The 21,311-nt window shown below is 36.5% G+C and overlaps 2 protein-coding genes and 2 pseudogenes across 3 annotated transcripts; 1 reads left to right on the top strand and 3 right to left on the bottom strand.

Moving 5' to 3' along the window:
• Positions 1-397: 397 nt before the first annotated feature.
• Positions 398-3,370, bottom strand: LOC120175370 (annotated as a pseudogene).
• A 1,037-nt stretch (positions 3,371-4,407) lies between these two features.
• On the bottom strand, positions 4,408-6,548 carry LOC120175371 (5'-adenylylsulfate reductase 2, chloroplastic-like). 2 transcript variants are annotated; one of them, XM_039182001.1, is made up of 6 exons: positions 6,358-6,548; positions 6,131-6,274; positions 5,911-6,037; positions 4,908-5,703; positions 4,577-4,814; positions 4,408-4,478 (listed from the first exon to the last, which is right to left on the bottom strand). In XM_039182001.1, the coding sequence occupies exons 1-5, from the start codon at positions 6,434-6,436 to the stop codon at positions 4,584-4,586; spliced, it is 1,377 nt and encodes a 458-aa protein (XP_039037932.1). In that variant the 5' UTR covers positions 6,437-6,548; the 3' UTR covers positions 4,408-4,478; positions 4,577-4,583. The 2 variants fall into 2 exon arrangements, with proteins under 2 accessions (XP_039037932.1, XP_039037933.1); XM_039182002.1 differs by lacking the exon at positions 4,408-4,478 and having other exon boundaries at positions 4,574-4,814.
• Positions 6,549-15,704: 9,156 nt separating this feature from the next.
• On the top strand, positions 15,705-18,649 carry LOC120175369 (U3 small nucleolar RNA-associated protein 6 homolog). The gene is made up of 6 exons (XM_039181999.1): positions 15,705-16,200; positions 16,322-16,978; positions 17,065-17,514; positions 17,793-17,965; positions 18,152-18,335; positions 18,430-18,649. The coding sequence occupies exons 1-6, from the start codon at positions 15,793-15,795 to the stop codon at positions 18,505-18,507; spliced, it is 1,950 nt and encodes a 649-aa protein (XP_039037930.1). The 5' UTR covers positions 15,705-15,792; the 3' UTR covers positions 18,508-18,649.
• Positions 18,650-18,940: 291 nt separating this feature from the next.
• LOC120175372 lies at positions 18,941-20,685 on the bottom strand (annotated as a pseudogene).
• Between the last annotated feature and the right edge of the window lie 626 nt (positions 20,686-21,311).

The raw sequence follows: 21,311 nt of genomic DNA, 5'->3' as shown, positions 1-21,311 counted from the left end.
CACGAAATCACTGCCTAAAAGAGGTTTATAAAATGTTTTCCTTGGCAAAAAAATGTACTTCCCCTCTTAATATTGTTGTCCTCTGTCGGTAACGAAAAGAAGACAGAATTACATCAGACCATTCTTAGGAAAAGGGTGCCATTAAATCACCCTCTACCATTCCTCTAAAACTGGGAAACATCAGGTTGAATTCATCTCGGCACAAGAATTAAACTCCTTCCACTCACACAAACTGTTCAGAAATGCTAAGAAACTTTTTGTTTTAACCAGAAAAGATTCTCTTGAACTTGGCCATAAAAGTGCCAAAACTGATCCCATTTCTCCTGCTTGATTGCATGGTGCAGACTAATCACACTTCTGCTAGTCATCATCGTCAGAGATTTCTTTTTGACTTCGCACAAAATGATCTATTATGAATCAAATGCAAAAACAATGATACCTTTTCAAAAATATATATTTCTATTTTCTTCCTCATCTAGTGGTCACAAACGAAATGAATAGCAAAATACAGAATGCTACAGTACTCGCACTTATTTGGCTGCTGTGGAAAGTGTTTAATTTTAGCCTTTCACCTGCACCATTTGCTTCCGTCGAGTTTAAAATCGTTCCCGTCTTTTTACTGCTTACCTTCTTACTGCAAACAGAAATCAAGAGTTCTTTGTTAGGAAGTAGGAACTTTATGCAATTTGCTCTAACTACATGATGATTTAACGGCACTTATAATGTAGAAGGAATGGATGTAAATAATAAAATGTCTCACCTTCCTGGGAATGCACAGCTCCCGTGACCTGTAAATATACAGCACAAATTTAGAAAAGAGAAAACATCTCAGATTTCTAATATAGTACGATGAAATCAGTGCTAAGAAAATGGAAGGAAAAAAAGAACTGAGAACCAAAGGCATATATAGATTCCATTTGGACTAGTAAAACCTTTCATAAGATACAAGACGATAGATGACTGCAAACACAAAGTGTCATTTTCTTAGGCAACGTAAACATGAAGATGGGCCAGAGGCTTAGCAAGGTAATGCTTTGCAGTGGGGCTCACTAGGAACCAAGGGTCCAAGAAGAATTATAGTTCCCTACTTGAAGAAGAAAATATCATTCCACATCCTTTTTCCACCTTCCAATCACAAAAAGAACCCATGTGATTCTGACAGGTAGAAACTGTGCACCCGTTCTTTCATGGAAGTAACCTTTTTCCCCCCATTGAGTATTCCTACTTGCTTGATTTCTAACTTGGAAGTGCAATATTCCCACAACTTTACTTTCTGATAACTGGGATTTATATTTTAAAACATATCTACTTATGCTTAAGCAATAAGTTAGCTGTAAAGAATACATTGTTGTAGACTATGGTAAATGGACAATAGTTGGGGACTAAAATATCATATTCTTGCAGCTAAGGAACTGTATAAAAGGGAAGCACACAAACAAGACTAATGCTGAATGTCAAATATCCCCATTTCTGATTTTTCATCTAAAATAGTTCGATCACGACATAGGGCTGAGCACTTGTATTACTAGAAACCACTTAAAACGGCCATGAGAACAAATTCAAATCCATTGAGGGGCAATGTATAACTAAAAACAAATGTTGATTTGAGGAATGGATGTGGCGACACTTACTTGGGTCAGTGGTAGTTATCATGGCCACTCCCTTAAAGTCACAGGAACCGGAAGTTTCCCCTTCCTTCTGATAGTAGCTATCAATGCATAAGAAGCATGATTCTTCACATTATTAGGCTGGTAGCAGCTCTCCCCAGGTTGAATCTCACTGCAATTTGACCTCCCAGGACCACAAGCCCAGTCCAGAGCTGTCTGCAATGTCTTTGAATCAACTCCATCCATTGCAATACAAAAGGTTTGGTTAGTTGTATCATTTGCCAAAAAGGTTCCACTTCCTGACACGTGAAGCAAATAAACTGGGGTGAATTCGAATAAAACAATCCCCAATTCGCCTCTGATGTTGGGGGTGACCTCAAGTCCTCGTTGAACAACTCATATATATACACACTGGAAGTGATTTCTGGATGCAATGGGGTTCCACTACGATCTAAGACAAGCTTGATAAGATTCGAATTATAGGTATCTGCATTATCTTTACTAGCATAAGGCTCTTTTGAGTCCCCCTTCGAAGGCCACCCACTCTCACTAACAAGCACCACAACATCAGTAACGTTTAAATTCTTCATAGAAACATATGCGGCATCAATCATAGCATCAAGCACATTAGTGTAATGCAACAAAGTATTTGGATCAACCATTTCTTTAGACGGTGTCAATGGCTTAAACAAGGAATTATCCAAGGGAACCACACCTTTATTCTCCATAAACACATAATAAGGATAAAGGTTCATCATTAAAAAAGACCCAGTTGTTGACAAAAACTGAAGCAAAGGTACCATAACTGAAGTCAAGCTTTGGTTAAAGTAAGCCTGAGAAGGAGGAAAGGTATCAAGAATAATGGAAGCTGCATGGGGGGTTGAAACCTTGATTTGAGTATGCAAATTCGCAGCCACTAAAGCACTGTAAAGAGACTGAATTGCAGGAAGCAGCAAAGGAGCCGAGGACGGTACGGTCGTTAAAACCTCATCTCCAACAGCAATACCGGTGATGAGTGTTTCCGGGTAGTAAGCAACGACGTTTCGACCAACCCAAGAAGCCGCCGTGGTGTTGGATGAACCTATTGCCAAAAGCTGGTTATTTGGTACACTGATAATGACCCGGATCTTTGTCTTCGCCAAGGCTTTGAGTATATCTTGGTTTGCATCATAAAGTCGAATGTGCGAAATTCTTTGCACTTGCAAGAATGAAACCAACTCCGTTGGTGACAGCAGATCTGAGACATCCGTGCCTATGTTAACACCCACAAACGGTTCTTTATCTTGTTCTTGACTTTGCTGCTTAATTTCTTGGACTAAAGCAGATGACTTTGCTGCAAAAAAAAATTGTAAAATTGAAAAATATATTCTTTACAAATTGAACCTTTATCGGTTTCTGTGATTTCTAGTAAGCTAATTTCAACTGGGATTTTTAGAGAAATTACCTGTAGAAGGAACTGTAAAGCAGAACAAAACGATGATAATAAAATAAGTGATGAACTTAGAGTTCGCCATTGAAGAGGAGCTTCAGCTTTATTTCTGCATCCTCTGCTGGAAATCCTAACATTATCTTTGCAAGATTTCTATGGGTGGTCACTAGATTATCCCGTGGCATTTATATTGGTTCTGATTGGGATCTACATAAGAGGTCGACACTACAGTAAGAAGGAAGAAAGGTACTGACATTTATCAAAAGATTAGCAAATTCAAAGACTCTTTTAGGGGCTTAACTGGTTTTCTTTGCTTCCCCAAGGAGGTATTTTTTTTTCCAATTTCTAGCCATGCATTTACCAGAATACCCTTTGAGCCGACAAACTAAATTTGTTTCTCTGTGTTTGTTCTTTTAACATGTTGTGAGAGTTCTGCCCACAGGATCAACAATAGCACATTATAATTCTTGTGTTTGGTGAGCGTTACTTTGGGGAAAGTGCTAAGGCAATAGTTATTGGTTAGAAGCAGTGGCGGGTGAGGAGTGAGGAGGGGCACCATCGTAAATGAGGTCTGGTGAGTTTGAGATGTTTCTTGAAGGTTGATTAAACAATACAGGCTGGCGACTCCAGAGAGACGTCGGCAAGCTGCTCGCGGCGTTTTTAGCTGCTTTCTTTCCTTAGGCCCCGTTGGATAATGCTTCTTCAAAGTGTATTTGGCCCAAAAAATACCGACTACGAGAACCCTAGGCTATGACTCATTAGATTAATACATCTTAGGATGCATAAATTTGCTTTAATGATTCCAACCCCCAACTCCATAAAAATGTTATTTGCACAATTGGGTGGGAACAAAATTCCAGAAGAGCTAAGACAATAACGTGATGAACATGGAGGATACCGCCAAGCATCAAACAAAAACAACACAGCATCTCATCAGCTCAGGTACACCAATACACCATAACAAGCGACTACCGAGTCACGAGCATAATTCACATGTTGGGGTTGCAAATGTCTACCAATAGTGAATTATTTATTCTTTCCTGTCTCCTTGCTTTGATGCTTTAGATATTAGCATTTTAGGGTTGAACATTAAGTACTCAAATGTTGATCAATTTTGAAAATTAGGAAGGATTTTTAACCGTACACGGAAATTTTTTAATTAATTTCAACAAAAATCCATTGCATTTCCTTCTACTTTCTTTGGGAACTGCAGATAACTGGATTTTGTTCTTCCGTGCTTGTGGAAAAACAATGAAAACAGTTCTCTAATTCTCGAGTATTAATGATACTATATAAGCTCAGGTACTGAAGTTTCGGAGGAAAATACAGATTTTAATAGACAACTCATCAATCTCATATGTAGATTTTACAAAAACACACAAAGCTCATTTTGATGCTCTGGGTGCTGGAAGTATATGACAAAATCTGGGTTAATGAGTTTGTTTCTTGCTGAGACATGTTTCGATAGAACCCAACACTCGAATATATATTGAAAACCAGCATGTACCACTCCTCAACATTTGATTCTTGTCAATTCGACAATCCCATCATCGGAGTGCATTAACGAAGGCCATCAATGAATCAACATCCCTCCTCTCAGAGGCATACTTTATTGGCTTAGCTGAGTGTTTGGGGAAGAAGAGTATGGTGGGGAAGCTTCCCAACTGCAACTCTTTCTGTGCGTACTCCTTCTGTTCACCATCAGCTCTGAATTTCGCAACCTTCACGCCAGAGCCTGCCAACTTCTCAGCCAACGCAACATATGATTCTTCCATAGCCTGTTCAAAATTTATACATTGATCCGTCAGATTAAAACCCAAAAACAAACAACATTTTTCAACCTAATTCTGCACACTATGAAGCAGGGTTACCTGGCAATAAGGACACCATGGGGCATAGAGTACAACAATCCAAGGCTCTTTCCGGTTCTGCAACCTGGTCAAATTCTCAATTCCTGCCCTACTCAATGTGACCAAATTCTGGCTATTGAAAATGTCAGTATGAGCGGCAGCCCCATTTCCATTTCCATTAAGTTGAGCAGCACTGTGTTGTTTCAAGTTCCCTTTATGGAGACCACACTCCTTGGCCTTGGCATCCTCCCACCACCACCTTCCTTCCCTCTCATGTTGTCCTGGTAATACTGGTCTAGTGCAAGGCTCGCAACCGATGGATACAAATCCTTGGGAATGCAAAGAATTGATCGGTACATTCATCGCCAGGAGGAAGTTCCAAATGTCTATACCATCAACATTGGCAACCGGGTTCCACTTCACCAAGCTACCAACCCCACCATCCAAACCTTCAAAAACAGGGTCAACTTGAACAACAGGAACCTCCGATCGCGTTCCTGGAGACTGATCTTTCCTTTGACCAGTAATCCAAGCACGTAACCCCTTGAGTGCTCTCCTCAAAGGCCTCACTTTCCTAACTCGGCAGCATTCTTGGTGCCCGTCCACGTAAAATGAGAACAACCCTTTGCTCCTAACCAAGGCCTGAACTTCAACAGCATCCGGAAACATGTACTCGATACGAATCCCGTAATGCTTCTCAACCTCATCAAAGAATCGGTAAGTTTCAGGGTTCAGCCTACCAGTATCAAGGCTAAAAACCCTAAATGGTCTACCAGTCAATTTTGCATACTCGATCAAAGCAACATCCTCCGCCCCACTGCCAAAACAAAATTTAATTAATTAAAATATTCCATCACACTCAAATTCACCATAACATCAAACGAATCTAGCAATTTGAAAAGTAACAGTGGCACCAACACATTAAAAAATCGTATTTAATTTACACTTTAGATCCCACGGTGAAAACATTAGATGAAATTGCTTAGGCAATATAGGTTAATGAAGCTAATAAATTTTGAGGTACCTGAAAGCAATAGCGACGTCGTTTCCAAATTTCTCTAAAGCCTTATCCATGATTTCAAGTGGAGAAGCGCTGTCAAGTTCTTTGGCCAGTTTCTCAAAATCCTCCACCTCAACTTTTTCCGACACTTCTGTTAATCCATAAATAGTAAAACCCGATCAAACATCTATAATCAATATTAATTAACAACTAAAAAAATGAATAAAATTTTCTGCATTTTTACCAGGAGCAGAGATGCTTGCAGCCTGAGGGAGCAGGGAATCATTCCTTTTTGGCTCTGCGTTCACGGGCTTCACTGCGCAACGTTTTTGAGATAGATTCACCGTTGCATGGCGATCCGCCAGTCGGAATGAACAAATTTGCGGGACTGGAAAACCCAAACAAAAACATCAATAAGCCTGATTGATCCCCCAAAAAAAAATTTTGTTAAAAAAAATGAAATTAAAGTACCTTTGAGGTCTGAGGAACTTGAACGAGAAAAGCTGGAAACAGAAATCGCAGCCGAAGAAGAAGTAACAGCAAACGCCATCTTCGAAAATTTATACTTTTGTTTATAAGAAAAAAGGAAAAACAACAGTTTGGCTCCCCTGAGATTCTGGATTTTGTTTCCTGTGTTTTGCGTTTGAAGGAGAGGGTGAGGGAGCTAAACGATTAAATAGGCTGATGAAAGACGGGGAACCAGGTTCATTGAACCCGGACGCAATTTCGGATAAAATGAAATCGCTGACATGGCTGACCGTGGTTGGTTGGGTCTTAATATAGTTGATCATCGCTTCCGTCACGTGGTCAATGTAAAGACAGTTAAAGTTTGTATTTGGAGGCTGGAAAATGGTCCTGTTAATTTCTTAGATCCTTCCTTTTCTATTTTTTTCTGGTTATCCTTTCTTTTTCATTAATAATTTCTGACAAATTTAAATGGTGAGGAAAATGTCTCATTTCATTTTCCATTAAACATTTGCGAGAACCATAAAATTAAAGATTCTGAACAAAAATTCCCACTGCTTTAGCCTCCATTCAGTGATTTAGAAACACACATAATATGTGGTCAACATTATGAAACTTCACGTTTATCCTTTCGGTAGTGATATCCACATATACATAAAAGCCACTGTTTATCCTGGGGGTGTGCACTATCAGATATCGATATTATCCGATTAGAATTTTTGGATATCCGAAAATTTCAGTTACTTAAAGTAATGATCCGTATCTGATCCGAAAAAATCGGATATCCGAAATTTCGGATCGAATATCCAAATATCCGGATCTGATCCGATTTTGACATATATTATTGACCATCTCCTCCAAAACACCAACTACATTTTAACAGATATTGTTGACCATCTCATCGAAAGCAAACCGTCAGTTATTGGACTCTATGAGTGGCTTCAAGCAAAGGACGGAGCCGGAACTCGAGCTCTCTTGGGAAGCCTAAAGAGATTCTGAAAGAGGCTTACAAAATGAGTGGATGATATGCTTCTCAGACTGAGTTTTCGAAACTCCAGAGCCGAAGCATGCAAACACTGGTTTATTGCAAAACCTTAGGTTTTTTCAAGCAATACATCGAACACTTGGTAGTACCTCTTCTCTCAAGTTTGTGTTACACAATAGCTGATAAACTTCAAACACAAACTTCGAAGTCAGAACAAAAACAACTCAAATGCTTATAGTTGAGAATTGAGAGACTCCCTAAAGGAGAAACTATTAGCTTAGCTTAGCCTCCATTCATCTGATAAGGACTTAATCTCTGCCTCAATCCGGTACAATGTCTCCCATATAAGTTCATCTTGGAACACACGAAAAGATTCGCGGGTAAAAATCGCAGCGGCATGGCTTTCAAGGTCGACCAGTTTTGTGATCTGGAAGGGCTTCGTATGGGAACTTAAGTAATCCGCTTTCAACTCGTTCATACGCATTCTACTAATTCCATCTTCAATTGCACGAACAACATCTAAATATGTCTTCTTGTGTTTCAGTGCAATAGCTAGTGAAGCATTCATAGACTCGCACCTTTGTGTTGAGCGAATATTGGCAAAGAAATGACCGGTTAGATATGCTTGTGCCCATAAGTGTCGTGTATTTCCCTTCTCAATCACCCATGGATGCTTTTGGACATTGAATTCTGAAACAACCGAACGCCATTGAATATCAAATTCCTTGGTTGTCCACCAGGAAGCCATGCATTTTGAGAATGTTGCTGTAAACTTTGGGTCACCAATGTTAGCTTGTGCATTGCGAGAAAGATGCCAAGAACATAATCTGTGCTTAGCATAAGGGATAACAGATTTGATAGCCCTCTGCATTGCCCTATCTCCATCGGTGACAACTGAAATAGGTGATTTATTCATCATGGCTTCTAAAAAATTCTGTAGCACACACTCGAAAGATTGAGACGTCTCGTCAGCGATTATGGCAGTGGCAAACACAATTGTGTTATGGTGATGATTGACACCAATAATAGGCATAATTGGTCGACCATACAAATTATCTTGTACGTTGTGTCGAACGCAATTACATCACCGAAGCATGTGTAATCCGATCTCGATGTAGAATCCGACCAAATAAGATTATACAATGCCCCCGATTCGTCTACCGAGTATGTCATAAAAAACCCGAGATCATCATGTTTCTTATAATCAAAGTAGGCAATAAGCGCATTCACATCCCCATCGACGATTTCCTTTGCTTTACCTCTTTGAAGTGCATTGTAGAGGTCTTTATGTGTAAATCCAACATTATGATAGCCCCCTGCCTGTTGCGTTAAATAGTTCATTACTTGTGACGTGCCAACACCGACCTCTTTCAATGTTGTTGCCTCATCGATATCAGCCTTACTTACAGCTATATTAGAACGCATAAATGGTGTCATAGCAAGTGTGCACAATACATGATTATGTTTCTGATCAGACTTACTTATAACCCACTGATCGTTTGTATTTGTTGCTGTAACTACGACTCTAGCCTTATATCCTGTTCTTGTGACTGGCGTATGAGCACGTTGACAATCAACAATATTGACTTTTGATACTCGAAACCCTTCTTTGGAACAACAAAAATCTTATGTCTTCACATTCCCTTCCATGTCAAGCCGTGTTGTTCCCTTACGTGCACTAAACCCATGTTCCCGTGCGAATCCCTTGTAAAAGTACCAAGCTTGATCACGTGAACAGAAGAGCTGACCAACCAATCTGTCAGATTCATCAACATTATGTACTTCATGGCATTCCTCGGTTGGCTTAACATTGTCTACATCAGTATTATCCATGGCAAAAATTTTGTTGTGCAAGTTCAGTGGTCCAGGAGTTGATGGAGATGTAAGCAAAGGTTCATTTTGAACATGTTTAAGTTGTGCTGCTTTCAATAGGATGTGGTATTGGTAGTGGTAGTTAAAGGGTGGGTACAACATTAAATTCGCAGTACATATTTAGGTATGTACAATAACTACAAGTATATATTATCATTAAATTTAGGTATGTACAATAACTACAAGTATATATTATCATTAAATTTAGGTATGTACAATAACTACATATTTATGTATGTACATCTTTTGAGTGAGTTTTAGATATTAATTTAGTAATTATAGGCGTCTAATGATTTATTTTTTACGTTACGGTATATATTATTATTAAATTAAAACAATAAACATATATATTACATATTTAGTATTATCTTTGGTTAATATTGTTAAATTTAAATACTAAATAATATTTTATAAAATATCAAAACAATCAAATAATTTTTTGTGCAAATGAAATTATTAAATTAATATTGTAGGTGGAAAACATGAAACACTATTAAAAAAATTGAAACATAAATTACATAACTTTAAAAAAAGTATCGATCCTTTTTATAAAAAGTATAGACACTTTCAATATAATAGGTAAAAATATGATGTAATAGGTAGCGCTTATATAATGTAATAGGTAGCGTTTATATAATGTAATAGGTAGTGCTTATATTGTAAAGTATCTATCCTTTTTATAAAAGTGTCCATATTTTTTTCACTGTGGAAAACATTAATTTAAGGTTATCTTTTGAGTGAATTTTAAGATATTAATTTAGTAATTATAGGCGTCTAATGATTTATTTTTTACGTTACGATATATATTATTATTAAATTAAAAACAATAAACATATATATTACATATTTATTATTATCTTTGGTTAATATTATTAAATTTAAATTCTAAATATTATTTTATAAAATATCAAAACAATCAAATAATTTTTTGTGCAAATGAAATTATTAAATTAATATTGTAGGTGGAAAACATGAAACACTATTAAAAAATATTGAAACATAAATTACATAACTTTAAAAAAAGTATCGATCCTTTTTATAAAAAGTATAGACACTTTCAATATAATAGGTAAAAATATGATGTAATAGGTAGCGCTTATATAATGTAATAGTTAGCGTTTATATAATGTAATAGGTAGTGCTTATATTGTAAAGTATTTATCCTTTTTATAAAAGTGTCCATACTTTTTTCACTGTGGAAAACATTAATTTAAGGTTATCTTTTGAGTGAGTTTTAAGATATTAATTTAGTAATTATAGGTGTCTAATGATTTATTTTTTACATTAAAATATATTATTATTAAATTAAAAACAATAAACATATATATTACATATTTATTATTATCTTTGGTTAGTATTATTAAATTTAAATTCTAAATATTATTTTATAAAATATCAAAACAATCAAATAATTTTTTGTGCAAATGAAATTGTTAAATTAATATTGTAGGTGGAAAACATGAAACACTATTAAAAAAAATTGAAACATAAATTACATAACTTTAAAAAATGTATCGATCCTTTTTATAAAAAGTATAGACACTTTCAATATAATAGGTAAAAATATGATGTAATAGGTAACGCTTATATAATGTAATAGGTAGCGTTTATATAATGTAATAGGTAGTGCTTATAATGTAAAATATCTATTCTTTTTATAAAAGTGTCCATACTTTTTTTACTGTGGAAAACATTAATTTAAGGTTATCTTTTGAGTGAGTTTTAAGATATTAATTTAGTAATTATAGGCGTCTAATGATTTATTTTTTACGTTACGATATATATTATTATTAAATTAAAAATAATAAACATATATATTACATATTTATTATTATCTTTGGTTAATATTGTTAAATTTAAATTCTAAATATTATTTTATAAAATATCAAAACAATCAAATAATTTTTTGTGCAAATGATATTATTAAATTAATATTGCAGGTGGAAAACATGAAACACTATTAAAAAAAAATTGAAACATAAATTACATAACTTTAAAAAAAGTATCGATCTTTTTTATAAAAAAGTATAGACACTTTCAACATATTATAATGTAATAGGTAAATTTGTAATGCTATCGGTATAAATATACCGATTTACTTATAAAATAGGTCAATATAAGCGCTACCTATTACATTATATAAGCGCTACCCAGTATGTTATTGTACTTTATAATATTTCCGGTTAAATAATATAACATAACCGGTCTAAATTTTAACCGGTCACTTGTTTAACCGGTCACGCCGTATATTAACCGTTTTTTAGACGCCGCACCGCAGAACTACGTTAATAAACTTACCGTTAATTCACTATTAATGTCAAAAAAAAATAAAAACCCCTTCTTTAAACCCTTATCAAAATCTTAAAATCTTTACTAATAACTAGTTGATCTAGTGGGATGAGGCATTAGATCCCTTAAGCAAGGTCAGGGGTTTGAATATTGATGTTTGCGGATGGAGCAAAATGGGTTGTGAAGGTCGCCATCGTCTCTGTAATATCCGATCTGGATTAGTCGGTCAATAGATCATATATCATTGATTAATTCAAAAAAAAAAACTTAAAATCTCTCTTATACAAATCCTAATTTTTTCTGAATATTCTTTCAATCATTTCACCTTTTCTACAACTTTTAGGCTTTAACGATTCCTTTTCTTTGAGCAAATAAAAGCTTATTATCTCGCCTTCTTTCTTCGGCTCATTTTCCCTTCTGGTTCCAAGGTTTTCCATGGAGATTAACTGACGAAACTAAAGTCAGGCACGTCTCTTATGTGACTTTCGACCGCTTTAATGGCTTCCTTGGCTTGCCGACTGAGGACAATATTTTGACGTGTTTTGCAGGGATCGGTTCCTGTTTTAACAAAACTTTTTAATAACAAAGCAAAGGTAGGGGAATCATATGAAATATCAGTATAGTTTTTTAACAGTGTCAAACAGTACAGAATGATTTTGCAGAATAAAACACCGAACAATCAAACAAAATGAACAAAACTAACCAATACATGGAGCAACGAAACAGAGTAAAGATCAAACTCAGATCATAACTTGTTTTAATCCAAAAATTCAAGATTGCAGCTGAATTGTTAATTTTCTTCGGCTATATTTTTCTACGAAAACTCGAACTTAAAAGACGAGAACAATGTCCAACTAGAGAGTAACAAACACAACAAACCATATACCACTTAAAATAAAGGTAACAACTGCACAAGAGAGGCTTTGATATTTGCATTACTAGTTTAATCAAAGAGGTTGAAACCCATATCATCATAAGATTCTTCTCTTCAACCTTCTCTTTTGTGGTCTCGACGACCGATGAAGCACTACGATCACCGCCACCAAATGTAGGAGTATTACCACAACATGAACACAAACGAGATTATTATGAAGTGGTGGAACAGAATTGAAGCCATTAACTTTTATTATTAAAATACTTTGTATGCAAAGTAAAACTAGATCACTATGATACTCACTTGATCATTATTAATTAGTTCATTCCAGTGTTTAAAGCAACAAGCTCTCTCACCTCAGCTTCCAACACTGAGGCTATAATTTAAATCCTGAACTAAAATATTTGACTATTAAGAAAAACATTTATTTACAAATTAATCTCATGTTTGATTGAGAATCAAATCATAAGAAAAATCCTCAACCATCAAAGCTACTCCATGATTCAACAATGATTAGTAAGTTACTTACGAACGAGATGAAATTGTCAGGAGTTATTTTGCATTAAGGGCATATGTGAAATGGGTACAAAGAAAATTAAAAAAAAGATTTGCACAGAGGAGATTTTAAGATTGCTAATAATGAAGTTAGATGAAGGTCTACAACATTAAATATTTTCAATTGAAAAATGCAAAAGCTAATTATTTTTATTCACCAGTACTGTTAGTTTGATTGATGATCCAATGACCAAAATCTTGGATCATTACTATTGGCTGGGTCGCTTTATTAACTTCATGTCTGGGCACGGATTATTGATGATTGGATGTAAATTACTGGTCCACTTTTTAAGTATCGTGACACTGCCGGCAATTTAATTACTCGATCTTACTTCTCAGCCATCTATATATATGTTCTGTGGTCTATAGTTATGGGGCACCATTCTATTTGCATGTAAACGATGAGTGCCTTCAGGGTTTTCACTTTCCTGATTCTCGGTTTTTTTCTTCTTCCCTGTCGTACTGACTCTAGGAAGCTAGGTGTGAGCGAAAAGGAAGTGCATGCAGTTGGTGACAATAAATCATTCTTCCCTTATATCCCGGTGTATGGCGATGGGTTCGGTTGGCCTGGTGCCGATGGGCACTTAGGCGGAGGAGGAGGTGGTGGCGACGATGGTGGTGAAGGAGGGGGTGGCAATGGGGTGATGGATATGGTTTCGGGAGTGGTGCTGGTGGTGGGGTCGGGTCTGGAAACGGAGGGCTTGGAGGCGGAGGATCTCATGGTGGTGGGTTTGGCGGAGGATATGGTGCAGGATTTGGAGGAGGAAGCGGAATACCATGAGTTGTACGGACTATGTTGCTTGGGATTGAAGTAACTTCATGGTACATGTTATGTGGTATTATTAATTTAGGTGTGCATCCCTTTCACAAATGTAATTGTAATCTGTAAGCCTAAACGTGAACTGTGGGAAAGTTGCATGTAATAAACAGTTCATTAACTTATATCAGTGACATCTTAGTGTTTATTGAATTCCCAACACTCTTCTCTTGTACAACCAGGGCCGGTTTTGGGCATGTGCGGGCTATCCAGTCGCACAGGGCCCAATTTATGTAAGGAAGGTCACCAAAATTTACAACACGGCCCTGTGTACAACACAGTTACCATCATACATTCATATACCTAAAATATAATAACAACTTTTAGATTACGATTCCCGCGTTGTGAAGAAGAAGAAAACTTACGCTAAAATATTAAATAGATCTATATTTTTTAAAATTATTTTATCAATACTTTTTTTTTCTTTTTGCATTCAATTATTATTAGATGGTCATGGACATGAATAACGCTTTTAAACCTTGATCTTTGGCCATGATGAGATTGAGTGTTAATCCACATTTAAAATTAGGGTAAACTATACCATTGACCACCTAACAATAGCCTCTTTTCATTTTGACCATCATTTTTGAATTATAGTCAATCAAGTCACCCAACTATTTAAACGTAGTCAATCAGGTCACTTGTCGTTAACATTTAACAGAAGTACTGACGTGCAGTTAATAAAATTGATATAATTACATATTTGATCCTCAATAGTCATATATTTTTTTTAATTTGATCATAATTTTGATTTAATTTAATAAATTTGATCTCCAGTTAGGTGGTGACACATGTCACTACCAGATTAAAAGATATTTTATTAATTCTAATTGTTTAATTTATTTTATTTTGTATACAATAAGGTGGTGTCACCACCTTATTAGATACAAAACATTCCAAAGAAATTAACTTGGCGACCCACTACTCTACCAAGAATGCCCAAACCACTAGGCTAAAACGAAATTAACATGCTTGTAGAGGGATTCAAACTTGGAAATTTAAAAGGGAGGGCAAACATCTTAGCCATTAAATCAAGCCTTATATTCAATTAAAATTTACAAAATTATATATATTTATTAAATTAAATTTAAGAGGGAGTGATTTGATTGAATATATTTAAATAGTTGGGTGACCTGATTCATAAAATTAAAAAATGATGGTCAAAATAAAAAAAACTATAATTAGGTGGTCAGTGATATAGTTTACCCTTAAAGTTATTATTCATCGGAATATGTTCCGTCCGAAAGTGGAACTGTGGGGCTAGCTTAGACGTGAAACAGTGGTGCAATGTAGGTTGAATCGAAATTGGATTGTAATGGTGAATCGAATTTAGATGTTCACATTAGTTTATTAAATATTAGATGGTTCGAGAGGAGCATATGATCTATTGGACAGAAAACTATACGACAGATTCTATGGCAAACTTGCCACTCAATATAAAATTTTTAGGATAAAATTCGCCTAATTATTTAATCTAATAATAAATTATATATTCTATTTTTAGAATTACTACATTTATTATAACGATTTAGAATTCATCACGTGAGCATGATGAATTTTAATAAAATATATTTTTTATTATAACTTGTCATTCTGGTAGGATAAAATTTTAATAAAAAATTATATATTTTTTAAAATTGTCACCTCGACGTGATGATCTTGAATAAAAAATTATTTAGATAAACTCAACATGTGATCGTGACATGTTTATCTTGCAATGTAACATTTACGATAAATCTCAAATAAATTATGAAGATGGTCTAATGGGTTAACATTTTTACCCGCCTGAGTCAATTTCGCCAACTTTTGGTTTTAATTAAAAGGCCTCAAAGTTGACGAATGGATGTGGGCTTAATAAAAAGAAAGCCCAAGTTTAGTTTTGATCTGCATCAAAGTTATGTCCAGTCCATTTGAATAAACGCTAACTCTCTGTTCAGATTCGGTCGAACAATAAACCCCAAACGAAACTCATCCCCCCTAAAACTATAATCTCCCATCCTTAAACCCTAGACACGCGCCTACTCTGCTCCTCTCAAACACCAAGCCACAATGGCGGACGTTGTTCAATACCGTCTCGAGCGCATGGTAGACGAGCTCGATGACCTCGAGCGTCGCGGTATATTCACTTGTCGTGAGATCGCCGAGATAGTCAAGCAACGTCGCAAGTTCGAATACCGACTCAAGCGCCCTTCTCCTCTCAAGCAAGATTTCATTGCCTATATCGACTACGAGACTCAGCTAGATTCCCTTCGCCGGCTCCGTAAGAAAGCTGCGACTCGTGAACTCGTGCGTCAAGGAAAGAAGATCAAGTCTAGGAAATCGGTCTCCGATTTCGCCCCCGTCGCGAGAATCATGGAGATATATAGACTTGCTGTGATGAGATATAAAGGAGACGTGGAGCTTTGGTTTCGGTACCTTGAGTTTTGTAGGCAGAGAAATAATGGAAGAATGAAAAAGGTACATTTTTTAAAATTTATGCATATATATATTTCTGTATAGGTATGAAAAAGAAGAAATTGTTGCCGTGTTTATTTGAGCTTTAGTCGTGATTGGTTTTTTAATTTGTTGAATATTGTAGGTTTTGGCTCAAGTGATTCGGTTTCATCCTAAGCTGCCAGGAGTTTGGATATATGCAGCAGCTTGGGAATTTGATCATAATTTGAATGTTGCAGCAGCTCGTGCTTTAATGCAAAGCGGCTTGAGATTGTGTCCAAATTCAGAGGACCTTTGGGTAGAGTATCTTAGGATGGAGCTTACATACCTTAACAAGCTAAAAGCTCGAAAGGCTGCTCTTGGGGAGGATAAAGGAACCTTGGTCCGTGATAAGAAGGATGCTGATGAGAAGCAATGGAAAGAGGAAAATAAAGATTTGTTTATGTCCCTTGATGATGAAGAAAAAGAAAATATTGATCATGGGTCAGATGAAGAGTCTGGGAAGGAATCAAATTTGTTTTTGGAACATGCTTCGGGTATTCTTAAAACGATATATAGTGGGGCAATTCAAGCAGTCCCTTCTAGTTTTAGCCTCAGGAAGCAACTTCTTGAGATATTGGAAGCAATAGAAGTGGCAGATTCGGAGGAGCTTCGTGGTGAGATTCTGAGTGATATGAAAAGAGACTTTTCAGCTGACCCTGAATATTGGGATTGGCTTGCAAGACTCGAAATGTCTGATGCCTCAAGTACTGGTGAGAAGAATGATGATGCCATGCTCTCTAAGTTGCAAAAGGCAGCTCAGGTGTGAAACTTGTAACTATATATTGCCAAGTACAATTCTAGCAAGCATGTTTACCATATGATATATTATTTCTATGCCATGTACAGGTGTATGAAGAGGCAATAAAATCCGTTCCTTCAGCTACGATGTTCAAATTTTATATAAAATTTTTGTCCGATGTCATTGCTCCTAAGAGTGGGGAAGCAGAAGTGATTTCCTTAACCAATCATACCTCAAGTTATATTACAGACATCATGAAGGTTTATGAGAAGGCTGAAAAAATGGGATGTCTTACGGAAGAACTTGCCTGCCAATATATTTCATTTTACACACAACTTGGGAGACTGGAAGAAGCCAAGAAATTAGCAGAGAAGCTCTGCTGTGGAAAACTTTCAGATTCATTACAATTATGGGTTTTGAGGGTTTCCATAGAAATTAGATGTATCACAAGGAATTCTCTCTCTCCTTGCAAGGCTGATGCATTGTACATCTTTGAGCTTTTTAGAACTGTTCTAACAAAAATGTCAATGTCAGAAGCTGAGAGCTTGTGGATAATGGTATGTTTCGACATTAATTATCTTCTTTGTCTTTTTCTTCTCCCTTCAACGCCCTAGTTGATGTTTATTTGTTGATCATCACCCTTGCTGAATGAACTTGGATCCCCTTATGATTTGCCTAAACATGTTGAATTATGTTTTCTCATCTGCATTGTATATATATATGAAAACTTATTAGTATTTTGTACTTTTATCTCTTCCTCTACTACATTGGAAACAGTAAGGCAATTAAGTCGACAAGTATGAAAGTGCTGGTGTAATTCTATCTCATTCTACAGGCTCTCAAGTTCTTTGGAATTCAAAAGAAATATTTTGAGAAGCTGATTGAGCTTTCTCTCAGAGCGGTTGCTAAATATGGTGGCAGTGAGAATGGATTTTCTCTATCTTCAGCTGTAGTTAATTTCATCCTTCAAAAAGATGGACTTAAACATGCAAGAGAGGTGTATAAGAGGTATGTTATTATGTCTTGAGATGATGTTTTTGGTTACTTTATTTTGCCTCAATTGTATCTCCCCAGGATTTGAAGTTAAGGGTTGCTGCTGTGCTTTTGCATTTATATGTTAAATAGTATAAGTATATTGATAGTAATTCATTTCATGCAATAAATTGCTTACTTTATGTCCTCTGTCAATTGTAGATTCCTGGCTCTACCTCATCCAGGTCTTGCATTATACAAAAATTGCATTGAATTAGAGTCAAATCTCGCCTCTCTTGGCAATGAGGATTCTCTAGAAAATGCCCGAAAGTTGTATGAAGCTGCACTCAAAACTTATGACCAAGACACTAGCTTATGGAAGGATTACCATTCCCTTGAAACTAAGGTGAGCTTTTTGTATTATTTCTTTCATACCGGTTTCTCTGATTTTGATTAGAATCCTGTGCTCTCACTCACCATCTTCCAACCCCCTTTTACAGTTGGGGACATCAGAAACTGCTGCTGCTATTTATTGGCGCGCTCGTAAATCATTAAAAGAGTCTGCTGTAGTTTTTTAATTCCCCTGATCAGCTACAATTTCTTCAGTTTTGATGTCCGATATCTCTATTTATTTTAAAGTTTTGATGTTTAAAAGAGAAAACAGAGGAAACCCTGCTGTAAGCATAAGTTCCAATAGGAAATTGAGTAAATTTTGAATCAGATCTGCAGTAGGGAGAGTCATATTGCATATGGTTTTATGACATGAATGTGGAAAATGTAGTATGATAATAAAAATAATATGACTAGGATTTCTGTTAATTTTTTATGTTAATTATTGTTTTGAGAAAATTGGAATTTAACACATGATACCCGAATAAAGCATCAAACTATGTCATTGCCTTTTCAGTTAACAGATAATCTAGTGATTAGTATCAATTGCAACGGTTAAATTACATAAAAAAGAACAAGCACAATAACAAGAAGCAAAGCGAAATATGTTGGAGGTGAGCCTCAGGATGGCTTGTAATATTTTGTTGGTACAAAAGGCGTTTTGGTGACAACTCCATCATAGGCCTTTCCTCTTACCAAAATCTTAGCTTTAGTTCCTGCCTTGTGTAATCCGGATTTAACGTATCCCATTGCAATGTTCTTCTTGAGGCAGGGGCTAAATCCTCCGCTAGTGATTTCACCAATGTTGTTCCCTTTCTCGTCCTGAATCTCAGTGTGGGATCGAGGAGGTGGGCCTGGGGAGGTGAAGCCAGCACGCCTGATAGAGGGACCCTCTTCCAGTTGTTTACGGATGACCTGAGCTCCTAGGAATCCACCTTCTGCTCTCCTCTTCCCAATGGCCCAGTTCAGTCCAGCCTCCACTGGTGTTATATGTTGTTCCATGTCATTTCCATATAAACACAGGCCAGCTTCGAGTCGGAGACTGTCTCAAGCTCCAAGACCAGTCAACCTAACCTTCCCTTCAGATCTCTCTAGGATTGCTTTAGCAAGATCCACAGCATTTTCCGAGGGAACTGAGATCTCAAATCCATCCTCAAGGGTGTACCTGATCCATAGATTAAAGAGACAACTACCCTCCATAGCCATCCTAACAAATGATAACATCATCATGCCAACCAAATTACTACTCTTTTAATAGAAAAATGGAAGATTACCCGGTCCGAGTGAGAAAGCATGTTGCACCATTGATATCCAATATACGGAACTCCCCAAAATATAGCTTACCAAGATCATCCTTTGTCAGATGTTGAAGAACTGGGGCAGCTAAAGGACCCTGCAAGAGAGAAGACGAATGTTTCAACTGTCATTGATAACAGAAGACTACATTTTCTACGTCTAGTGAGAGGACAAAACACAGATAGACATGTACGAGCCAAAGTAAACATAGTTCACTTGCCTCAGGCAATTCATTCTCTTAAATTCTTAATAACCTGCAAATGCAAGCAGACTGAATTATTCAAGAATAAGAGGAGAACATTTGATTGGGGAGGAACAGTTGCATAGAGTAAAGTAAATATAGAAGCAAAAGTATGCATGCATGTTTGACACAAAATTCACCAGCAAATTGCAAGAATGCAAAATAATGAATCTATACAGAGAATCAGGCGTGGAGACATACAGTTAGAAGAGTTTATAGACTAACCTGGAGAGCTAGAAGAGATCTCTCATCATGGATGTGCCACGAGACATCTCCACCTTTTTGGACTTGAATGCCTTCATATGCTCTTCAATGTGTGCCAAATCTTTATCCCTGCAGCCTGCATTCACAACCAGGTATATGTGATCATCCTTCACTTTGGTGATCACAGAATCATCAACTGCCCCTCCCTTCTCATTTGTAAAGACAGTTAGCGTTCCAGTTCCAGGGGCAAGTCCAGCAACATCAGCAATGACGAGCTTTTCGAACACAGTCCTTTCCCTTAAGGCTCAGCCCACACATATGTGATACATCAAAGAGGCCTCCATTCTCCCTGCAATTTACCGTAGAGTCCATGATGGAGTCCTTGTACTGAATCGGCATGCTCCATCCAGCAAATGGGACCATCTTCCCACCATTAGCAACATGGAAGTCATAAAGTACAGTCTTTTTCAGATCAGCCTCTGAAGCAAAGAACCGACAGCTACAGCCTTCTTGTCAGCTTGAGTAAGACGACATGTAACCGATTGCCCAAGATGCCAAGGACTTCCCCTCATCTTCTAAAGTTGAAATATCTGATGAAGAGTAATCTTCCAGAAATAAGCAATAACAAAACCTTGTAATGCCCAGTCATGTGTAAGGAAAAGCAAGTTCAACAGATGTTACACACGATCGAAGAACTATCAACAGGCAAAAACAGTGTAAAATGAAATTCATTTTAGAACATTCTAAACTGACATTTACATCATTGTGCAATGCTCATCTAAAAAAGTTGTCAGAAATGCCGAGTGTAAAAAGAGAACGTCATTAATATACAAGGCAAACAGAGTGGAAACGTGCTGTAATTCAATGGAAATGCTTCATGTATTCAAAATCACACAGGCAAATGCAATCTCATGAATCATTCCATTTCAATGTTTGCAACCCACCATCATATACCAATCAAATATCATTCGAATTTCTTCACAGATTATGACCCAAAACGATCTAGAAATCAGCATTGAGCTGTTCAAGACATGCAACAAACAACCAGACCATCTCCAATTAATACTCGCCATTGTACCAAAGTTTTTGAGATGCAAACCATCGAAACAGAAAAGGGTGTTTAACAAAAGAAACCAACGCTGTCACGTTATCAAAAGATCAAAATCAAATTCACCGCAAACATCACAAGGACAGAGAATAATGGTACCAGGATTTTGAAGACATAAAACTATCAATGCAGTAAGACAAAAC

This window comes from Hibiscus syriacus, unplaced genomic scaffold, assembly GCF_006381635.1.
Source record: "Hibiscus syriacus cultivar Baekdansim isolate YM2019G1 unplaced genomic scaffold, ASM638163v2 tig00112206_pilon, whole genome shotgun sequence".
NCBI classification, from domain to species: Eukaryota; Viridiplantae; Streptophyta; class Magnoliopsida; order Malvales; family Malvaceae; genus Hibiscus; species Hibiscus syriacus.
This window is presented reverse-complemented; position numbering and strand designations above follow the sequence as displayed.

Excerpts from the sequence above, each read along its gene's own strand:
- LOC120175371 (XM_039182001.1), bottom strand. The coding sequence starts at position 6,436 with ATGGCGTTTGCTGTTACTTCTTCTTCGGCTGCGATTTCTGTTTCCAGC. Across the intron at positions 6,038-6,130 it reads TGCAAGCATCTCTGCTCCTG|AAGTGTCGGAAAAAGTTGAG; the intron begins GTAAAAATGCAG and ends ATGGATTAACAG. Across the intron at positions 5,704-5,910 it reads GACGTCGCTATTGCTTTCAG|TGGGGCGGAGGATGTTGCTT; the intron begins GTACCTCAAAAT and ends TTGTTTTGGCAG.
- LOC120175369 (XM_039181999.1), top strand. The coding sequence starts at position 15,793 with ATGGCGGACGTTGTTCAATACCGTCTCGAGCGCATGGTAGACGAGCTC. Across the intron at positions 16,979-17,064 it reads AGTTGCAAAAGGCAGCTCAG|GTGTATGAAGAGGCAATAAA; the intron begins GTGTGAAACTTG and ends TGCCATGTACAG. Across the intron at positions 17,515-17,792 it reads CTGAGAGCTTGTGGATAATG|GCTCTCAAGTTCTTTGGAAT; the intron begins GTATGTTTCGAC and ends CTCATTCTACAG.